Source organism: Manis javanica, chromosome 2, assembly GCF_040802235.1.
Source record: "Manis javanica isolate MJ-LG chromosome 2, MJ_LKY, whole genome shotgun sequence".
Classification (NCBI taxonomy): domain Eukaryota; kingdom Metazoa; phylum Chordata; class Mammalia; order Pholidota; family Manidae; genus Manis; species Manis javanica.
In genome coordinates, this window is record NC_133157.1 from 72787692 (window position 1) to 72808752 (window position 21061).

General features: G+C 40.0%; 1 protein-coding gene across 6 annotated transcripts in view; it reads left to right on the top strand.

Moving 5' to 3' along the window:
- The window catches only part of PCSK5 (proprotein convertase subtilisin/kexin type 5), a 433086-nt gene that overhangs the window by 25276 nt on the left and 386749 nt on the right, over nt 1-21061 (top strand). For 5 of the 6 annotated variants that reach the window (XM_017664305.3, XM_017664306.3, XM_036991294.2 and 2 more), the window contains exon 2: nt 10442-10546. In XM_017664305.3, coding sequence (XP_017519794.3) covers nt 10442-10546 — 105 coding nt within the window. The remainder of the gene's footprint in view (nt 1-10441; nt 10547-21061) is intronic. The other variant, XM_073228663.1, reaches the window with a different exon arrangement.

Below are 21061 nucleotides of genomic sequence, written 5' to 3' on the forward strand. Positions count from 1 at the left end.
TTTGAAGAATTGCTGACAATAAATAGCAGTAATAAATGTTCTTATCTAGGAATATAGTACAAGGATTATTTTACGTCAAGGATGTAATTATTCATTTGGGACAAAAATGGATTGAAGGAAATAAAGCCTAGTGTTATTTACAGCTCATTCTTAAATAACTATTACAAATATATTAATACATTGAATGTTGAACCCAATCCTTACCTGTAATATACTAACATGAAAATTAATTGCATGCTCTTGGGAGATGTACTCTGGTTTCAAACTCACAGTTGTCACTGAGGTTGTTGGGGTCAAGTCAGAACATTATCTCTGTGTTAGTGCGGACTTCATTTTGCTCATTCTGTCTGCAGTGTCTCTGAAGCAGGGCCTGGAAGATAGTACACGCCCCATAAATAAATGAACGTCAGGCAGGTTGCGAAAGTGTGGAGTAGAAAATGGAAAATGGCATTCAATGTTCACCAGCAATGTAAACTTCTATCCTTTACATTTAATAAATTAAACTATAGATTGGAGGAGAACCAAGTTAAAAACGGTTTTGAGGATTTTTTTAAATTAAAATTTTTTTAATTTAGCAAGTTCATTTTGCTAAAAATGTTTCAATTTTAAGCCACTTCTATTAGAAGTACATTGCCAAGAGGAGGTCATGGAATCATGGACTCCATCCTGGCTGCACCTGGAGTGGAGATGTGTTGAGTCCCGGGCTCCAGTTTTTCTGAAGAGGCATTACAGAATGTTGGCTTGCAAAGGCTTATTGCATGAGAAAAAGATGGGAAAACTCAGATGTTCAGCCAAGCACAGGGAAGACCCAGAAAGGACATATTGGCTGTCTGGCATGCAGAAGAGGGGCAACCCTTTTGGGTCGGCTCTATGGGCTAAAACCAGGAATAGGGAATGGATTTTGGCTAATTATATGGAAGAACTTTCTAAAGAAGGGGCTGCCCCAGAAAATACACTGCTATACGCCAGTTTGAAGAATGGATTCTTAACATCCAGGGGGGAAAGTCATATTAAAATCCTGTTAAGGTCTTTTCTAACGTTACTATTCTATAATTTGCTTTGAGGCACACCTCACGCCCTATGTGCATAGTGGGGCAGACTGTAGTTTTCTCCCTGGAGCCTGGGAAAGATTTGTGCTTCCTCTATTTCCTTTGTTTTATGTTTCCTTGGTGAAATTATGGTATCTGCTTGCTTGGGATTTGTAGACAAGAAGTTTTTGATTACCTGCTTTTAAGATGAACTATTGGGACACAGATTCTCCTACACTCTGCCGATTAGGTAACTTAAGAATAAAATAAGAGGCCTCATATCGGTGAGGCCAGAGAGGTGGGAAGGGATGGGGGATATTTGAGTGTGCTCATTGAATTGCCTGTGATGATCCAAAACCCTTTGAATACATTTTAATAAAAGTCAAAGTGCTGTGACTAGAAAAAGCTGAGGATTTTAGTCAGACTCCGGTACTTCCTCACTTCGGCATGTTACCTAGTCTCTCTTAGATTTGGACTATATTTCCATCTCCATAAAATTAGAATAATCCTCCTTCCTTGACTGCAGATACTGTAGGAAAGCATCAGTAAGTGGTAGCTTTGGTTATTGTTATTAGTAATCACAACAGTGGCTTTAAATAAACAAGCCTCTTACTGGCTCTCTTGCTGGGCAAGTTGCTTCATTTTGATTTTCAGTTTGTTTTGAGGATTTAACACAATAATGCTAACAAAGTGCTTAGCAGAGTGTCAGGCCAGTATTAAACACTGCTATTACATTGGTACAGCTGTTTGGAAAAATTGATAATTCAGAGATCCTAAAAATTATGAAGAATAAAAAGACTTCAAATACAAAGAGACTAGTTTCATTTTCCTTGCTCCTCATGGATGTCTCCTGAGGTACCAGTTCTTCCTTGTGTTTGTTTTCTATTGCTGTTGTAACAAATAACCACAAATCTAGTGGCTTAAAACAACAAAAGTTTATTATCTTACAGCTGTGGAGGCCAGAAGGCCTGACCTAAAATGAAAATGTCGTCCTTCTGGAGCATCTAGAGGAGACTCATTCTTCACCTTTCCAGGCTTCTAGAGGCCATCTGCATTCCTCGGCTTGTGGCCCCTTCTGTCTTTGGAGCCAGCAGCATAATATCTTCAGATTTTCTCTCCTTTTCTTTCCTCCTTTCCCCATTTCTGATCTCTGTTTTCATCTTCCTTTCTGACCTCTGCTTCTGCCATCACATCTTCTCTGACTTTGGCTGCTTCCCTTTTATAAGGACCCTTGTGATTACATTGCACCCACCCAGATAATCCAGGATAATCTCGCTATTTCAAAATCTTTAATCACAGCTGTAAAGACCCTTTTTCCATATAAGGTGATATATGCACAGGTTCTGGGGATTGGGATGTGGATATCTGGGGGTAGGCAGGCATTATTCAGCCTATCACATTCCTGCGTATCTTAGAAAGTTGCTCGGATATTTTAGAGATTATACATCTTTCCTTGAGCATCCTGATTTTTTAAAAAATATTACTCTGAATTCATGTACTCTAATGCTTTTTCTCTGAAGAGCTGAAATGCTCAACCTGACCTGGAAGGAATTTGGAAAGAAATCACAAGTATTCTCTGAGGGACTGATTTGAAACTACCTCCTAAGGGAGATAGTTTTCATGTCATTTTGCAGCATTCCATGACTGAGCCCAGTACATCTAAGATGCCTGGTGTCTGGTATTGCACTTACTTAACTTACAATGCCCTTTGAACTTCATGGTGAAGGTATGCCTTAATGATACTCTCTAACTGACATGAGGATGTTAATGCAAGTTCCTGGGGTCGGCGACAGAGCCAGAAATAAGACACCAGGCAGATTTCTTGTCCCCACCGAGGACAGTCATGAGCTCTCTCTTACTCTCAGAGACAGTCATTGGCACTTTTCTTTTGCAACTGCTCAAAGTAGGTAGAAATATCCCTAGAAAACATACCGTTGTATAGTTCTTAGGAATACAGTCTTCTGGGCAATTGAGATCTCTGGGTAGCTGTGGTATTAAATCCATCCTTAGAAGACTTTTATTTTAAACATCTTTTAGAATGGCTAAGAACATATGCTCTGGAGTTTGGCTGCCCAGAATCAGCTTGAGCTTCACCATTTACTAGCTTTGTGGCCCTAAGCAAGTTCCAAAACTTTGTGAGCTTCTGCTTTCTTGCATATCAGGTGGAAATCATGATACCTGCTTCATACTGTTGGGAGATGCAGTGCAATAATGCCTGGCATTTAGTTTGTACTTCACATGTTAGCAGTTCACTAGATTTCTGCATTTACTTGCCTTCCAATTTAATATTTAATAAATTCAACAGCCTTATTATAAAATGATTTTTGTTCAGTGATTTCAAGAGGTCATTGACTAGGATGGGACAAGGGTAGGAACTAAAAAATAGAAAGGCAAACTTCAGTGAGTATGTTGTTGGAGATAAATTTCTTAATTTTCACATGTTTACATGTGATAATTTCATCCATTCAGCCCCTATAAGTATAAAGTGTATGTTACATTTCATGTTAATGTTATATCACAGAAAGGGTTTCTAAAGAGATGAGCCAGAAACTTTCCCTAAGGTTTAAAGACATGTTTACTGTTGATTTGATTCCTTTGAGAGCAGGGGCTATTCATTCATTACTTTTATTGGGTATGTCTGGCACTGTTAACAGGCACTGAGGCTAATCCAGCCGTGAATAAAACAAAAACCCCTGCCCTTATGGAGCTAATATTCTAGTGCAGAAGACTAACAGCAAGCGGGATAAATAAAAAGAGTATATGTTATGTTAAGTGGTGATAAGTGTTCAGGGGAAAATAGAGGGGAAATTGGGGTATATACCAGAGTGGGATATGGCACTTTTCATTTAGGTGGACAGAGAAATCTCTTTATGAAGGGGACATTTGAGCAGAGAGCTCAAAGCAGGAAGTATGTGAGTCATAGAGATTTCTACAACATTCCAGGCAGAGGAAAAGTAGGTTCAAAGGCAGTAGGAGTGTTCTTGCCAACTTTCAGGAAGGTAATATTGGCCACCTTCTCCTTGGTTCTCCTTTGAATGTTATAGTCTGGAACACAGAAGGCAAATAATTACGATGTTTGAATATTCTTGGGGAAGCACATTCAGCATGTAATCAAGCATGAACAGCATATCTAGGCCCCATCTCTGTAACTGTGTCTAAATGGGATTCAGCAAGTGGAAGTTTCAGATTTCTCAACTTCGGGTGTCAAGAAGAGCTTGGTCAGCAGAAACAATGATCTTGGGACTTGGCTCTTCCCCACCCCACCTGAGATGATGGGAGAGGTGTGAGTTGGGGGATAAATTCCACCACCAGGTAACTGGGTTCTTACGTTTCCCAATCTCTGTCATTCTACAAATGGGAAAGAGAGAACCAGAAATCGGTAAGGGGGAATGTATAACTGTTGAAGTCACCATTGTTGAGGTTAATTTACATAGCCCCAAAATGCAGCCAGCTTTGTGTAAGGTTGGATGAGTATTGACAAATGTATATACCACACAGAGCATTGACAAATACCAAACATGTAACTCGGTAGGGGAAAAAGAAGACCTAATTTGTAGCCTTTGCTGATTTTTCCTGATGTGTAAGTACTTCCATCATTGTTGATTTCAATCATCAGTGTGATGTCACCGAACAGGGTATTGGGAAAAGATTAAATTGGATCACGTCCACCTACTTCGAGCTGGTTCCAGTACATCTAAGCACTTATCACTGATACAGAACATTCATAGATACAGATCAAGATCCAGAACATTCATAGCTCTCCAAATTTCTTCAGGCTTTTTTCTCAGTCAATCCCCACTCCACACAGAGGTTATTACTGATCAGTTTTTCTGTTACCATAGATTAACTCTCCTAGGAATTCGCATCAGTGGAATCATACAATATGCACTATTTTGTGTCAGCAGGACATTTTGAAATTCATCCATGTTGTTGCATGTATTAGAGGTTTGTTCCTTTTTGTTGCTGTGCATTCCACTGTATGTCTGTGCCACAATTAGGCATTCACCTGTTGATGGACATTCACATTGTTTCCAATTTGATCCTATTATTAAGAAAGCTGCTATAAGTAACTGTGTATGAGTTTTGTTTGGAAATAGGTTTTCATTTTTTGGGGGGAGGTGTAGTAAATACATAGAAATGAAAGTCGTAAGGAAGATGTAAGTTTTATAAGCAATTACTAAACTATTTTGCAGAGATGTTGAGCCGTTTTACACTCCCTCTAGCAATGTATAACAGTCTCAGTGCTCCACAACCTCATTAGAACTTGGAATTGTCCGTCTTTTAAATTTTAGCCATTTTGGTGTATGTATAGTGCCATTATGGTTTTAATTTGCATTTGAGCTTCTGTTCACATGCTTATTGGTCATTTATATATCTTTTTTTGTGAAATATTCTATTCAAATTTTTGTTCATTTAAAAAAATTTGTAGAATGGAGGTGAATCATTTTTTTTAAAAAGTACAGAATTTGCAGAAATCTGTAAATTGAAGAGAACAGGAGAGAAAACAAGGCAGACAAGCAGTCTGAGAGAACCAACATGTTCATCAAGGAGGTCACAATGCCCACGACCTCTGCACTTCCTGACCAAGGTGACTAGGTCTGCCTGGGGCTGGCCCTAGGGTCAGCACTGCAAAGTCCTGTGTCCACCTCAGTCCTGGGCAAACTGGCACAGTTGGGCACTCTATGAACTGTGTGTGAAGAACTGGAAAACGATGCCTGGAGTCTCAGACCTGTGAGGGTTTTAGCTATACACACAGGAGAGACTTAGTGGTGAGTGAATTCTGAAAGGCCACATAGCTTCTCATGGGTAAAGCCAGTGTAAAATATGGGTCTTTCCAATGATTGCTTTTGACAGTGATTGTTTTTTAAAATTATAAGCACTCTAAACTCATTTGTTTGGATTAAGCTTTAATTTTCTGACCAACTGCAGTTGTCCCTGGAGGAACTAAGACATTGAGTCTTGCCAGTCATTTACTCCTTAGTATAAAATAGTTTATTAAAAACTTTTCTAAGAACACAATTTGGTTTGAGAAAGGCATGTGATAGGAAAATTCTGGGTGCAAGGTAAGGGGCAACCACTAAGGAAGAAAAAGTACAAACACTTGACATAATTGGGAACAAAATATGAAATTCATCCACTTAATATTGTTTATAGAGTTGTGTTGCTAGAAGGGAACAGGGTTTGTATATGACTGTACAAAAGAGGAGCTTCAGAGGGCAAAGTGGGAAAGACTCTCTTTCCTTTTTGTGGTGGTAAGGAAGGCTTTGTGTTTTGATCTATCTGCTATTGAACTTATACTTCATATACTCCTATGGTTCCTAATTTATTTATAAAATGTCCCCAATGTTTTTCCTTGTTTTAGCTCTTGTTGCTATTGCATAACATATAAACACTGTTATTTTTTGTTTTACATTGTAGTACACCCTGGAGGACTAGATGGAATGCCTGCTCATAGATAATATTACTGCTGTTTTCATACACTTTCTTTTGAATAACTCCCAACATGTCATGACATTTTTCTTCTTTATGTTTATTAAATGCCCTCAGCATGCTCAGTGCTGTTGAAAGAATATAAAAGACACAATTTTGCCAATAAGGGACACTCATATGAATAGATGAGAGACATGAACATGCTTTAAAGTAGGTACACATATAGTTCTGGGAGGTGGTTATATTATTTTGTTTGGATTAGGTAGAATAATTGAGCTAATGAACACTATGCCTTGGCTATTGTCTTGCCAAAAAAAATGCATTGGAATGTCTCAGCCTACAGCCTTTAGAGCCATAACCCTGGCACAGTTGGTTCTTAGGTTAAGGTAGAATTAAACCATTTTTGCTGAAATTAACTTTGATTTGTTGGTCCGTTGATCCTCATATTAGAGATTTTGAATCAGCTCTAATGTATGCAGTTTTAGCGATTCAAGGATTCTGATCTTCACATCATCCATTCGGCCATCTTACTGTGTGTTGAGCCATGTAGTAGTTGCTGAAACCAAAAAAGTGAGCAAGACAGATGTGTCTCTGCCTCATTAGAACATATAGTCAGACCGGTGGGGATGCAGGCATTCAACAAATAGTTATACTAATCAAAGTATACAATTGTATATTCTCCTGACTCTGTGAAATGGTCTAGTAAAGGGACCTGACCTGGTCTGGGAAACATCCTGCTTGAAGTGAGATGCACAGGATGAGGGAGAAGCAGCCAAGTGGAAAGAGAGTGGAGGTTGAGGAGGGTCCTGCAGGGAGAGGGAATGGCAGCTGCGAAGCAGTAAAGGAACTGGGAAGGCCAGCGTGGCTGGGACCCAGAGAATGGGGAGCAGGTGCGGGTAGAGGTGAGGCTGGGCTGGATCATGCAGGCCCCGCAGGTTAGAGTAGGATAATGGTCTTTGGTCTGTATTCAGTGAGTTAGCAGAAGTAAGTAGAGGAGTTGCTGGCATACCATAAATGTTGATATGATATTATTCTGATTTGCTTTTAAATAACAAATTATTATTAAATAATATTAAATGTTAACTATTACTATTTATTTCAGGAGCAAAGGGAAACCACTAAAGGATTTAGGCAGGGGTATGACATATAACATAGCCAAATTTGTACTTTTTGGCCTTATTCCAACTGCTGTGTAGATTTAAGAGAGGAGGGTGGTGCCAATGGCTCTGAGAAGACTTAAAAGCAAATATAGTCATTTGACAGGATGTCAGAACAGAAACCATGGGTCATCGAGTGGCCTGTGGCTCACTGGGGCCTACAACCCATGACTTGAGTTACATAACTCACTAAGTTATATAAGATTGTGTAAATAAATAGCTTCTTTTTCAGAAGTTCTGAACTATCCAGTTTTAAACTTAGTATGGAGCCTTCTACTAAATCCACTAGCTGTTTTACTTTGGAAAGTGGTCAGTATAGACTGTTAAATAGCTTCTGGAATCAATCAGGAGGGCCAGCCGTTCACAAATGTCCCCTGAAGCCATACCACAGAATGGGACCTCAGGAGAGCCTCTACTTCTGCCTCAGCCAGTAGGCCGAGGGGTGAGGAAGCTGCCCCAGGACCCTGTCACTCTTCGATGACTTCTTACGAACCCAGCAGTGAAACAGGATGTGCAAATGGATGCCCAGGAACCTGGCAGCCAGACACTAAGACCTTGGTAGACCAAGAGGATTCCTGACCAAGAGACGTGAGGGGTTAATTAAAGGCTTGGAGGCAGGAGAAGGTAGGACTCAAATTTAAATTCAGAAGGAAAACTGATAACCTTCAGACCCATTTCTGTGTCTGAGGCAAGGACTTGACCAGGCAATGCAGCTATTGCTACATTCAGTTCTTACAACCACACTAACCTGTAAACATAATTATCCCCCATGGGACTCCGATGCCCAGTCTCTGTTTACTATACCTCTTGTGTCCTTATTTCACAGCTCAGGAAACCAAGGCTCAAAGAAGTTAAATGATGTCTCCAATATCACAGCAAGTCAGGACAAGCATTCTGTTTTCCAGCCTCTTGTACACCACAGTAGGCCAGGATTCCAGTCTGTACCAACAGGGGATCTGATTATGTCCTCAGGCTGTAGTCCTTCCACAGTTCGAACTTAGTAGTTAAGTTGAATTCGGTCATTTCTGATCATCAAAGAGGTTCTATTATAGCTAAGTGGATGTGGTCTTTAACACACTGGCATTTTTCACATTGGTGATCAGTTCTGTATAAAGTTCTTCCTTCAAGATTCTCTGTTCCTTTCCACAAGAACTGCTGTGTGTACCCAAGGAGCAATCTTGACAAAAACTACTTGAGGTGAAAGCTCTAAGCTTCTTGGGATTTTAAGATTTTCTTATAAAGGATTAGATGGCGCCTCCTGAATTTTACCCTTAGTCCTCTGGAATCTTAAAATTAGCCTGTAAATCCCTCCTTGAAACACTCTTGGAGACTGGGGCTAGCATCTGTGCCCTCTTTCTCATTTGCTGCTTCAGAGTCAAGAATCACTGAGATTAGAGGTTTCAGCTGGAGTTTTCTCATCCTCATTCCCTACTTGTTTTCAGAATCCAGGATTTTTTCGGAGTACATCTGGGTAGTTACCACTTGAGTCAAAAATGTGAGACTTCAGACTTTCAAATTTAATGATAGTTAGAGACATTCATTTAGAGCTTAAAATCCTAGTGAGGAAATGACTTTTAAATGGCACAAAAATTGGATTGATCCTCCTTACCGGAAGGGTGTGATCATGACTGAGAATGTGATGAAAAGAAAGGAATAAGAAGTAAACCTTTTATCTGGAAAAATTAAACTGGGCCAATGACTTTTTTTTCCTCTTAATTAGAAAAACCCAACTTTTGAATTGTCCCATTTGGAAAATATCCCAATGATGGTCATACTTTCTGGCAGAGTCATGGTGTTCTGGAGAAATGGCCACTTAATGCATTTGCCCTAAGCAAGGAAAGTCAGTGTTAAAGAATGGGGTTTGAGAGTTGCAGTGATCTTAGGAATTAAGTAAGCCAGAGTCCAATATTATAGAAATGGAAACTGAGACATAGTAAGTATATGTGATTTAGCCAAGAAGCCACTTGTGGTGAGTGTCAGCTGGAAGTAGAACCAAGAACCCCTCTCTTCATTTGTTGTATGTCCTGTTTTCATTATACGACCCACATTTCATAAACTGAGAGAACATGATTGGGATTTTGTTCATTTGTTTTTCTAGAGTGATCAGGTACTTATTTTCAAAGCTCTCATAAACAGATCTAACTTTTTTTAATTACAGAAGGGGTACACCACCGGGAAGACTAATTCGCGGAAGAAGTGGTTAAAATAGATAGAACAATTTTTGCACAGGAAGCTTGGATGTGTGATCTTCGTTTTTGTTTTAGAAATTGCCCTTCCACTTTTAGTTTTGCAATCAATGAATAACTGCTATGTATTTATACCGTGTACTGAAGTCAGGAAACAAACTGGTGTTTTCTTTATGAATGATCAACTGCTTAGGACTTGTTTCAACTTAATGACATAAATAATCTAACAAGGTCCTTCACTGTACATTCCTTGGAGCAAACAGAGTGCAGGGTGTTTTTATAACCAGATAGCTATTTGATTTTTCCCCCCACTCTTTCCCACATTTGGATATAAATTGATACAGAATTATTTAAAATGCTGCATATAAATTAAACATTAAATGGGAGATAGGCAGAGGCTAAGCTGCCCCCTCATAATCTTTAGTTCTGTAGTCACTGCCTCAAGGACATTCCATTTCATATCACGTGTCCTTCTTTGGAAAAGTGATCACCAAGGTTCAAGTAACATTTGAGCATAGCAGGCTACTGCATAATTTATGGACCCTTTTTGTTTTGTGCCCTTATCTTAATGAAAACAGGAAAACAGACGGCAGTTTTTATACATTAACTCTCTTTTGCCCATCCTCTCCTGTCCTTGCAGATCGGGGCCCTGAAGGACTACTACCACTTCTACCATAGCAGGACGATTAAAAGGTCAGTTCTCTCGAGCAGAGGAACCCACAGTTTCATTTCAATGGAACCAAAGGTAAGAAGAACCAGTTGGATGGGGACCAAGAGGCAAAGCTTCTGCATTTTTCATTGGTAATATCACACTAAGAACTGATGACCTGCATGCAGGCTCAAATTTCAAGAACTTTCGTACTGTCCTATGTTCCAGTGTGTTGGCTTCCTCTTCAGACAAAAATAGACAGTGGCTTGCTTTTTACTGAAGCGCCATTATCAACCTAATTGTAGAACACCTGAGGGGTTTTATAAGTATGGGGTTCTCTTGGGGAAATGAGAAGGCCTATATGTGGGGGAGATGGACATTGAGTCAGAAGTATTGAAGTATGAAGAATACCACACCATCTTATCTGTTTGCGTACAGATCTGAGGTTCTGTCCAAAGGTTCTGCCTCTTCCAGAACCCTAGGTCATGCCTCAGGTCACCATGAGTACTTGTGATTTCAGCTGACATCAACAGGGTTCTGTCAATGACAGCCCAAGGCCTAGACCATGTCTGACACAGGCAGGATACTGAGCACAGAAGGGACAAAGCTGGCTCTACTCTTGGGGGCTCAGCAGGTATCTTTCCTACACATCGTCTTTACTCTAAGTTCTTTCGGTTATACCGATGGCATTTCTCAGGAAGTACCTATAAGGAGATATGATATGTCCAGGTTCTTACAGTCTCTTTTAGAGAGGTGGGACTGCTTTGAACTGGGAAATTGGAAGCTGAAGGGTGTTAGGGACAAAGAAACTAGTAACTGGCAACTGAAACTCTGAGGGTGAGCTAAATACCCATCCTTTCTAAGTCAGAGGAAGGCTCTGACTCTGACACAGAACTACGTGGTGTACCATACGTGGCAAGTAAAGAGGAAGAGATGACAGCTGTGCCAGCCTACTCCAGTTCCTCTGCAGGCTCACTGTTTATTATTTATTGATGAGGAAGGGCTTTTTCTTTTCTGCCCTTTATGACTCGGGTTTGCCATATGAGCTCATTTTCAAATAAATTGGTGAACCACTCTCCCTACCAATGAGTATAGCAATCTCACTGGGAGGTTCATTGAAAATTACATTCCTTATAAAGCACCAGGTCCTTATTTGAATTAATATGCAAATCAAGTTTTCAGTTTGGAGTCTTACCCTCTGTTATGTGCCATGGTTCACCTTGTTTAATTTTTTTCTGGAATATTACCACACAGTGTTCATGATTGTGAAATCATATCTTGGTGGTTAGAAAAAGCACATTTCTTGTAGGTCCCAGTTTTCTGTGGATTATAGGAACATCCACTAATACTTAACACTTAAGTGGTCTGTAGATTGTTTTTTTTTTCCCTTCATCTCTATTCAGAATTGAATGCTTCTGAAACAGCAATTTGTTAGGATGTTCTTGAATTAGCAAAATTTTTGAAGCAAAGTCATGTTTTTCATCTGTTAACTTTTTCAAAGCTTTCTTGAACTTTGGTAAGTAAAATGATTCCAATTTAAGACCTCATGGGCATAGTCAATTTGGACTTGAAACTCCAAGTACTAGTTGGTTTGGGAGGTAAGAACGGAATGTAATGAGGCATTGTGTTCGTGATGAAGGATTTACTAAATATGGAGCTATTTCAGTGTTTATGTTATCTTGGGAAATCTTGGTCTCCATTTCTTCTTATCTCAGTGTATCAAATAGCTTATGCATGATCCAACGGGACTTTGGGCGTTGGAACACATAGTACCTGGAATGTATGCCCTTCTTCCCCCAGTCTAGAGGAGCAGGGCCGTTTCAGGCCAGCTCTAGGGTGCTCAATTCCCCTTCTTCATTCAGTTGTCTTTTGCCCCTCATTCCCACCTAGCTGTTTATAAAAGAGGGCCACATGCTACCAGCTTTGGAGGTGGAGCACCACAAATTGGGCTTGGCCCCCAATTTCTTTCAGGTATTTCTTACAGTGCATTCATTCATTCCTTCATTGGCCATATCTTGAGTCTCTGGTATATGCAAGGCCCTGTGTTAGGCTCTGCCAATTTGGAGAGACAGTGGTGCCCTGAGGGAGCTCACTTCAGGATCCCCCACACTAGTTCTCAGGGAAATCCAGGACTTTACGGAGCTTCTCAGTGTCGGGGATGGGAGCAGAGGAGACAGAGGTCCACTACAGTCCCCCTCCTCAAACAGCATAGGCCCACTTAGGTTATTTTTCCTTTTTAATTAAAAAAAAATTACTTAGAAGTTGCAAAAATGTTATGAGGAATTTCAGGAAAAGTTTCCCAGATTCCCCAAATACTAACATTTACATATTTTCATACTTAGTCATATTCTGTCCCTTCTATCTGTACACATGTACACATATATGGATGTACAGGTATATATGTATACAATTCTTTTTTCTGAAAATCTGGGAGCAAATATAGACATGATCCCCTTTATTTATTTCACTACATATTTACCAAAATCAAGGACATTCTGTTATATAACCAAAAGTATGACAGTTACGGATAAAACTCTGGGTATGAGCACTGATTTAATATTGTTACCTAATCTACAGATTTTTATTTATATATTGCCAGTGGTCTCTTTTCTGGGCCAGGATCACATCTAGTTGTAATTTTTTCAAGTGCTCTTTGTATACTCTCTCATTCTTCCTTCCATTCTCTTCTTTTTTTATCTTTCATGACTCAGAATCTGTGGAGAGTACAGGCCAGTGATTTTGTAGATTGTGTAATCTCATGATTAGATTCAGGCGTAGCAGGAACCCCGGAGAAGTGCCGTGTTCTGCTCTGCGCATCGGGTCAGCAGGCCCCTGATGTCGACTTGTTTCATTGCTCATGCCTTTAGCTTTGGTCACTGGGGTACGGGCAGTGGTGCCTGCCAGTTTTCTCTACTTTAAAATGACTATTTTCCCTGTTATGATTAATAGGGGTTTTGAGGGGAGTTACTTTGAGACCATGATTTATATTTGTCACTCCCAGCAGACCTTATCGGGAATGTAAAGCTTGTGCCTGTGTGACTTGCTTCCTTAGTCTCCTGTTCCTTAATTTGGGTGTGTGCGTAGCAGATGATTTGAGTGCCAGAGTGGAGGAACATTTGTGTGCGGGATGATAAGACCATGTGAAATGACTTGGTGGAAAACACTGGCCATGCGTAAAGTTATTTTTGATCACCATTTTCTCAAGAAAGGGAAAATCCACCAGTGAATTGTAGGAAATACACTAAACATATCCTGGCTTTTACTTGTTGCAGTAAGTTATATGGCCCTTTTATCCCTCCTCCTCGGTTTGACTTAGAGGGTTCTAAAGAAGGAAATACAAAAGTAGCAACATTCTACCAACAGCCCTCCTGGTGCAGAGAAAATGCTGTGGTCAATTGGGGCACATAAGCCTGGAGAACAGTAATAACCTGAGTCCCATATGTTAACAAGATGTTATGACTAGCTTTTGAAACGACAGAGATGCACAGACTTCTAAGATATCACTAGTACATTAATAACGCAGTTTTGGAGAAGTGTTGGTACGATATTATGGTAGTTGGCCCAGTGAATCTTACAGTATTCTTTTTCATGTCTTTGTTTTTGACTAACCAGCTTTTCTCCAAGAGATTTAAGCTGAATTCCAGAAAGACTGGTCTTGAAGTAACATTCTCAGAAGCCTTTCATTCATCTGTGTAGAAATCTTTGCCAGCCCTGCAGTGTTTTGGTCAAGGAGGAGGTTGTCTGTAGGAGCTCTTTGGAGAAGAAGCTGTATAGTTTTTAGCTGCCCATGCAGACACAGGCAGGGCTTAGGAGATAATTTCTTCCATTCTCTTCCTCCTCACCCAAAACAGAAAAACCAGAATCTTCAATTTCCTATTAGAGTAGACTTTTGCTTTAAAAAAGCTTCCTTTGCCCATTAGATTTTGAAGGACCTGGTCCTTGCCTCTTATCTTTTCCAGCCCCTTTTCTGTGTTCAAATCTGTTTGCTTATCCGTTTTTATCCAAATGTAGGATAGAATTACTCCCTGCTTATGGAATGAGGGATGGGCCCATGTCCTGTCTTATTTCTTCCTAAAATTCAGCTTCAGTGAAGCCATCTTATCACATGGATATGTATAGCTGTGTACTTCCATTATGGAAAAATGAGTCTCATAATACTATTTATTGCAGAATAGTAGGCTCTTTAGACTTAGACTTACCTCTTTCCTATCCAGTGCTGCCATACCCTTCATTGTACTTCTATGAGGAATTTTTTCAGGTCTGTTAAGCCCGATGACAGAGTTCAGTACTGGACAAGGCAAGCCTTTCTGTAATTGAAGAGATTCAACTTGTCAAGTTATAATCTCCTTGCCTGTATCTCCTACCCACTGGATCTACTTTTGCCTTCTAGACTTATATATACAGCTCTTTAAGTACTTGAAGCCCCTCACTTTTCCTCTGGGAGCAGTAATTATCTGTCTGTAAATGTGGCCCAGAATTAAGTGCAAGGTTTAAGCTCATGGAGATATTGCCCATTTGTAAGGTTTATACATGAGCCATTTCCTTTGAAGGGAATTTTAAAGCAGAGCACTTATGCACATTGTATAATGACAAAGGGGTAGTGGGAAAGGAAGGGAAGAGAGAAATGCAGGTTAGAGGTAGGTAGCAGGATCAGATGACATCAACCCAGTGAAAGAAGAAAGGGAAGGTCACATTCCTTACTCATCTGGGATGGTACCTATCAGGCCCCAGATTTGATTTGAAGATGGCTGGAGTTTCTTTTTGCCTCAAAAGTACATGTGACAGAATAAATAAGAGTGTTGCAGTACCTCACATGCAGGATGGCTGCATTCCTGAAAAGTTACACAAATCCAGTTTTTGTCAGTCAAATCCCATTTCCCCATGGATTCACTTTATAATTCTGGAATTATTTTATCTTCACTGTGGATGGATCTGTGATTGATCCACAGAGACACCCACACATGAATTAGCTCTTTTTCTTAATGCTGAGGCAGACAAACCATGTATAAAGTGTCTATGTACACCTGGCCTTCTAGCGGGTCTTTGGAGGTAAAGAAACCATATTTAGTTGGAAGCATGTGCTCAGAAGTGTCTGAGCTTAGTCTTACCTGGCTCACATGCATGAGTCACAGCCATGCCTTTTTACTAACAAGGTTCCAGTGGGCCTGACACAGTTGGGCTTTCATTTCACCTGAGTTCAGGGGCCTCCTGTTGGTGCCATGGCTCCATTTCCTCTCGCCGTACCTACCCTTATTCCAGCTGGTGCTCATACAGACTCTTTTCTCTGGCAGGTTAATTTTCAGGTTTTCAGTTTTGAATGTGATAATAACTTAACAGTTTGGCTTTCTCTTGCGAAGTGCACTTTTGTAACATCCCTGGGCTCATGCTCACCCAGCAGGGGGGACAGTGGCTGTGCATTCAGACAGGTCCCTGAAGTGTTGTGTCCTTAGCATACGTCACCACCGTGATCACTGCACATTCACCTCTCAGCATCCTGGGAGTGAAGGAAAATAGCCAGTAGATATCTTGAGGCTGCCCTGGATTCTGGAAGCAGCATGACCTTGAATCCAATGGTGAGCAGAGAGGACATGGACTTGGTGGTCAAGAGGCATACTGGGGGGTGGGGCTCTTGCATTCTAGGCTCCCTTCTTTACCACTTTACAAGCTATGAAATGTGACTATTACAGAACATTCCTGTCTTTGGCTCTTGATAGCATTTCTGTGCCTTTGAAAACCCCACTAGAGTGCACGTACTCCAGGAAGAAGCATTTTGGCCATAAATGTGCAACCTTTCGTACACATTTATGGTGGCAAGATGGCTAGGGGTTTGGGAGAGATGGGAAGAGAGATGTGGATACAGATCCCACCGTGTTCTCCACCTCCCCTTATTTTCTGTCTTGTTTCCAGGTCTCCCAGATGTCTGCATGGTCAGAAACCCAAGAGTCAGATTGTTCACTGCTGGGTTATCAGATGGGAAAATTTGGGTCACGACTCAAATCCCTTACAGACAGGAGTGAAAATTCCCAGCTACTTTGGAAAGGTTGCTAAACCTTTCTTAGAGAGCTCTTGGCAGTACTTCATTTTGAAAAGTTATAAACTCACATGTCTACAGTGGGAGAGCAGATAACAAGAATGAGTGAGGTGGGCCGGATAGAAAATAATTGGGCAAATATTTTTCTGGGTCTTAGTTTTCCCATTGAAATACAAATATCTTAGGTGTACATAATAGGCTCAGGCCATTCAAGCAGGCTGCTGCTGGTCAGGACAAGACAGAGGATTCCTACGAGCTTCTCTTGTACTTGCCCAGTTTTCTCTGCACTGAGAGAAACAGTCTTAACAGGAAATGATGGTTGGAGGAAACAGTGGAAATCAAAGAAAAAAACAAATGGCGAAGCAATGGTCATATCAAAATAGGAAGAGGGATTTTTTTGGGGGGAAAGGGAAAGGATAGATTATGAATTTTGCATACGTCGCTTTAGCTACTTGAAGGAAAGGTACAGAATGTAAAATACAATTTTCCTAGTTTATGTGGTATTTCTCAGGTATCAGATTCTGTAAAAGTACGTGCTGGATTTAGAAAATGTAGCATAGTGGCAACATTCTGAATTTCTAGGTAGGTCTTGTCCTAGTTTGGGTTGCTTATAAACGTAGACTGGGTGGCTTATTTTATTATAGTTATACTATTTTTATTATAGTTATACTATTATATTACTATAGTTATATTATGCTATTTTATTATAGTTATACTTATTTTACTATAGTTTTACTATATTATACTGTAATAAAATAGAATTTTATTATAGTCCTGGTGGCTGGGGAGTCCTGGCAGATTTGGTGTCTGGTAGACCCACTTCCTAGTTATAGTCAGCCATCCTCTTGCTGTGTCCTCACATAGCAGAAGGGGTGAAGGAGCTTTCTGGGGTCTCTCATGAGGCACCAGTCCCGCTCAGGAGGCCTCCACTCTCAGGACCTCATCACCCGGAGGCCCCACCTCCAGATACCATCCCACTGGATTTTAGTTCTCAACATACGAACTTTAGGGGAACACAAACATTCAGTCTGTAACAGGACTTAAGAAGGGAATTTTGGAGCCACAAACTTTTGTTGAACTGAGCAAGTGAAGATAAAGTACATAAAAGCACACACCTAGGGAGTAAGAGAAAACAGCAAAACAAAACCACAAAAAACAAATGAAAGCCAGAAACAACAAAAACAACAAAACTCAAAGCCATTTTAGTTGTCTGGCTTTGGAGTCATACTGGTTCGTGTATTTATTTTAATGAATGCAAGAGTAAATGAGCAATCCAATTAAAATGTCACCATTGGAAAGGCCTGATTTCTTAATAAGCACTTGGGGATTTTGCTTCTGTGCTCAGTTCTATCACATGCTTACAACATAAAAGGATGCAATATGGGGCAGCAGAAGGAATTTTTGGATCTTAGTTCCTGCTCTGATTTCTGTAAGGTGAACACTTAACCTCTCTGTCCATTGATTCAACCCCCATTGGAAGACTCATCATTGTTCATGTACTTAGAGAAATATACAGTATAATACAGTAGAATGAATTGTACCTATAAAAAAAGATCAAAAGCATAGGTTAAATCCTTATAACAAATAGTAATGGACAATAAAACAATGCCACAAACCTATACATAGCTGAAAAGGAAAGAGCTTCAAAATAGTATGTAAAGTAAAAAAACCAATATTCGAAGAACATGTATGTTCCCATTTATATTTTATGGTCAAACAACAAAAAAAGACCTGGATATGTATGTAGTTTCTTGCAGGGTAGTTTTGGAAAGTTACACAAACACGTACAAATAATTCTTAATAGTTACCATTCCATACCATATGTTTTTTAAAAAACCATGAGACCACTTTTGTTGACATCAACAATGACATCAAATATCTCTGTTCTCATCTGACTCTACCATTTATTTAACTTGGTGGTTGATCATTCCTCCTTCTTGAAACATATATGTTCCCATTTATATTTTATGTTCAAACAACAAATAGTTTCTTGAGACCACGTTTTCCCAGTTTTTTTCCCTGCTTTCCCTGCACCTTGTGTCTTGGTTGATGGTACCTGCTCTACCTTACCTTATAGGTAGAGCTTTATAAGCTCAGAGAGCGAGGGCTCACCTTTATGCTGTTGTCCTTGCTTCAAATCATATCTCCTTCTCTCACCTACCTGACGTCTCCAATTAGATGGCCAGTAAGCACCTATAATAAAGTATGACATATACAATACTTTAATTCTTATCCATCCCCATGGCCCTCAAATTTAGTCTTTCCCAGTAAATGGCACCTTGATTTGTCCGGTTGCTCAAGCCAAAAATTGAGCAGTCTATTCTTTCTCTTTTCCTCATTCCCTCAAGGAACTAATGAGAGATCCAGCTGGCTCTGCCACTAGAATTTACCGTGAAGCTGCGCAGCTGTGGGCTTTCCTTTCCTGCACCACCACCAGCCTGGTTAATCCCACCGTTGTCTTTAACCTGAACCACCTCAATTGCCTTCATTTCCACTCTCACTCTTCTATAATCATTCTCCACAGAGAGTAAGCTTCTTAAGATATACAAAGGTTCTATCTTTCAATGACTTCCCATTGACTTTGGAATAAAATCCATTTTTTCTTAATGATCTTTAGGGCCATCATGATCTGGCCTCTTCCTACTTCCCAGAACTAGGCTGTGAAATGCCCTGTTTTGCTATCACATGCAGCCACATTGTCCTTTTTCTCCTTCAAAACCCTAAACTTGTTCCATTTTTCCCTTTGCTGGGACTTTACGTCCTTTGGCCTTTGCGTAATGGATGTCCTCTCATTCATCACATATAAAAGCAAAGGTCACCTGCTTTGAAGGACCTTCCATAATCACGCTTGCTAGAATAGACTTAATCTTATCCGCCCTCCTGCTGTCTAACTTTAACATGTCAATTTCCTCTTTGTTTACACATCTGAATCCAAAACCATACTGTTTCTCTGTATGATTGTTGTTGGTTTTTCTCCTTGCAGGATATAAACTCGGAGTGTCGGGGGCAGGAACCCAAGCATCTTGTTAACTATGTTCTTTTGACCTAGGCTAATATCTGGCACATAGCAAACCATCAGTAGTAGAATGAATGAATAAGTAGATCTTACTTTAAAATAAAATTTTATGGAAAATAAATGACAGAGATAGTAATAAAGCTATATTTTTCTTTAATTTTCTCTTATTCCCTAGAACTTAAATCATTTGTTGGTGACATATACAGCACTATTTCATTTTAGTGCAGACATGGAAATAGCCAGATGGAGAGACACTGTTATAAAATGAAAGAGGCATTGATGGATTGATGGGACTTAGGAAATCTGGATTCTGGTCTCAGCTTTGGTACCAGCTCAGAGTTGATATTTGCATGTCCCTCCTCATTGGGCTTATTTCACTTTTGAAATCATGGAGCAGATAAGCTATTTTTTAATATTCAGTCCATTAATCACCATCTTGAACCAATGTCACTCGTGATTTTGCTTTGGTCCACACTGCCCATCAGATGTACCCTTTTCATATTCTCTGTCCTAGTGTCTCTCCAGACTCCCTCCCTCTTCCTTTCTCCCCAATATTTTGAATATTTCTTAACACATTCTGTTCTCCCGCTAGGTGGTTTTATCTGAAAGAGCTGATTTTGCAATCAGACTTGAGATTAATCTAGCTAGGCTTGAGGTTGCTAGAGACTTTACCTATTTAGCAATGCAAGTGGCACACAAGGAACAAGGAACATCCCTCTTTGTCTCCACGGTACATGTCTTACAGACGTAAGGGTCTGATGATAAGAACAGTGGTTGTTATTACCAATGATCATGAATTCCAGAAGGTAATTCTGAATAGTGAAACATTGTGCTTAATACAAGTTCTTCTAAGGAATTTATGTGGTTTCTGGAGAAATTGAATACCTTCCAAAAGTGGTAGAAACAATAGAAGACAACAATAGAAAAAAATTTGAAAGCATAGCCAGGGAAATTAGAAATGAGAAATATATTAAGAGGGCGAGAGGGTAGGGGATGGTGGGTAGAAGAGGCTAAAAATAAAATCAGATTGAATCAAGAATGGGCAAAATGAATGAAAATTGTTGGTGTACATGCAGATTGTTTTTTAATCCATTGGCAAAGCTAAGCAAGCCTTTTTATGTGTGAGTTGTCAAACCCAGGCTGCCATCTACCCCCACCAAAAAAGTACAAAAGACCGGCAAAGTGAGCAGGCGAGTAACAGGACTGTCTCCTTAAGACAGATTTACTAGACCTCAGCCAAGGGCACCCTTTGCTTTAGAGGAAATGTTCCAGAAATATCTCTTTCATGTGGACAGACTTTTCAGACTCACACTTTGGACCATGGAGAGCCCTTCTTCAACCCACTGATGCATAGAGAGAAAACGACAAAGATGGAGCCTTCTTGGAAGATTGGGAAAAACGGGCTTTATTCCTTAAAGCAGGGAAAATTGGTCTTCAGCGATGAGGTAGCACGAGAGAGTTATGCAGAGATCACCCACTCATTCATGTGCTTTCTCCACAGGAAATTTTGAGAGCTTATTATGTATACAAGTACTAGGCTGGACATCAAAGTTAAAACTAAAGA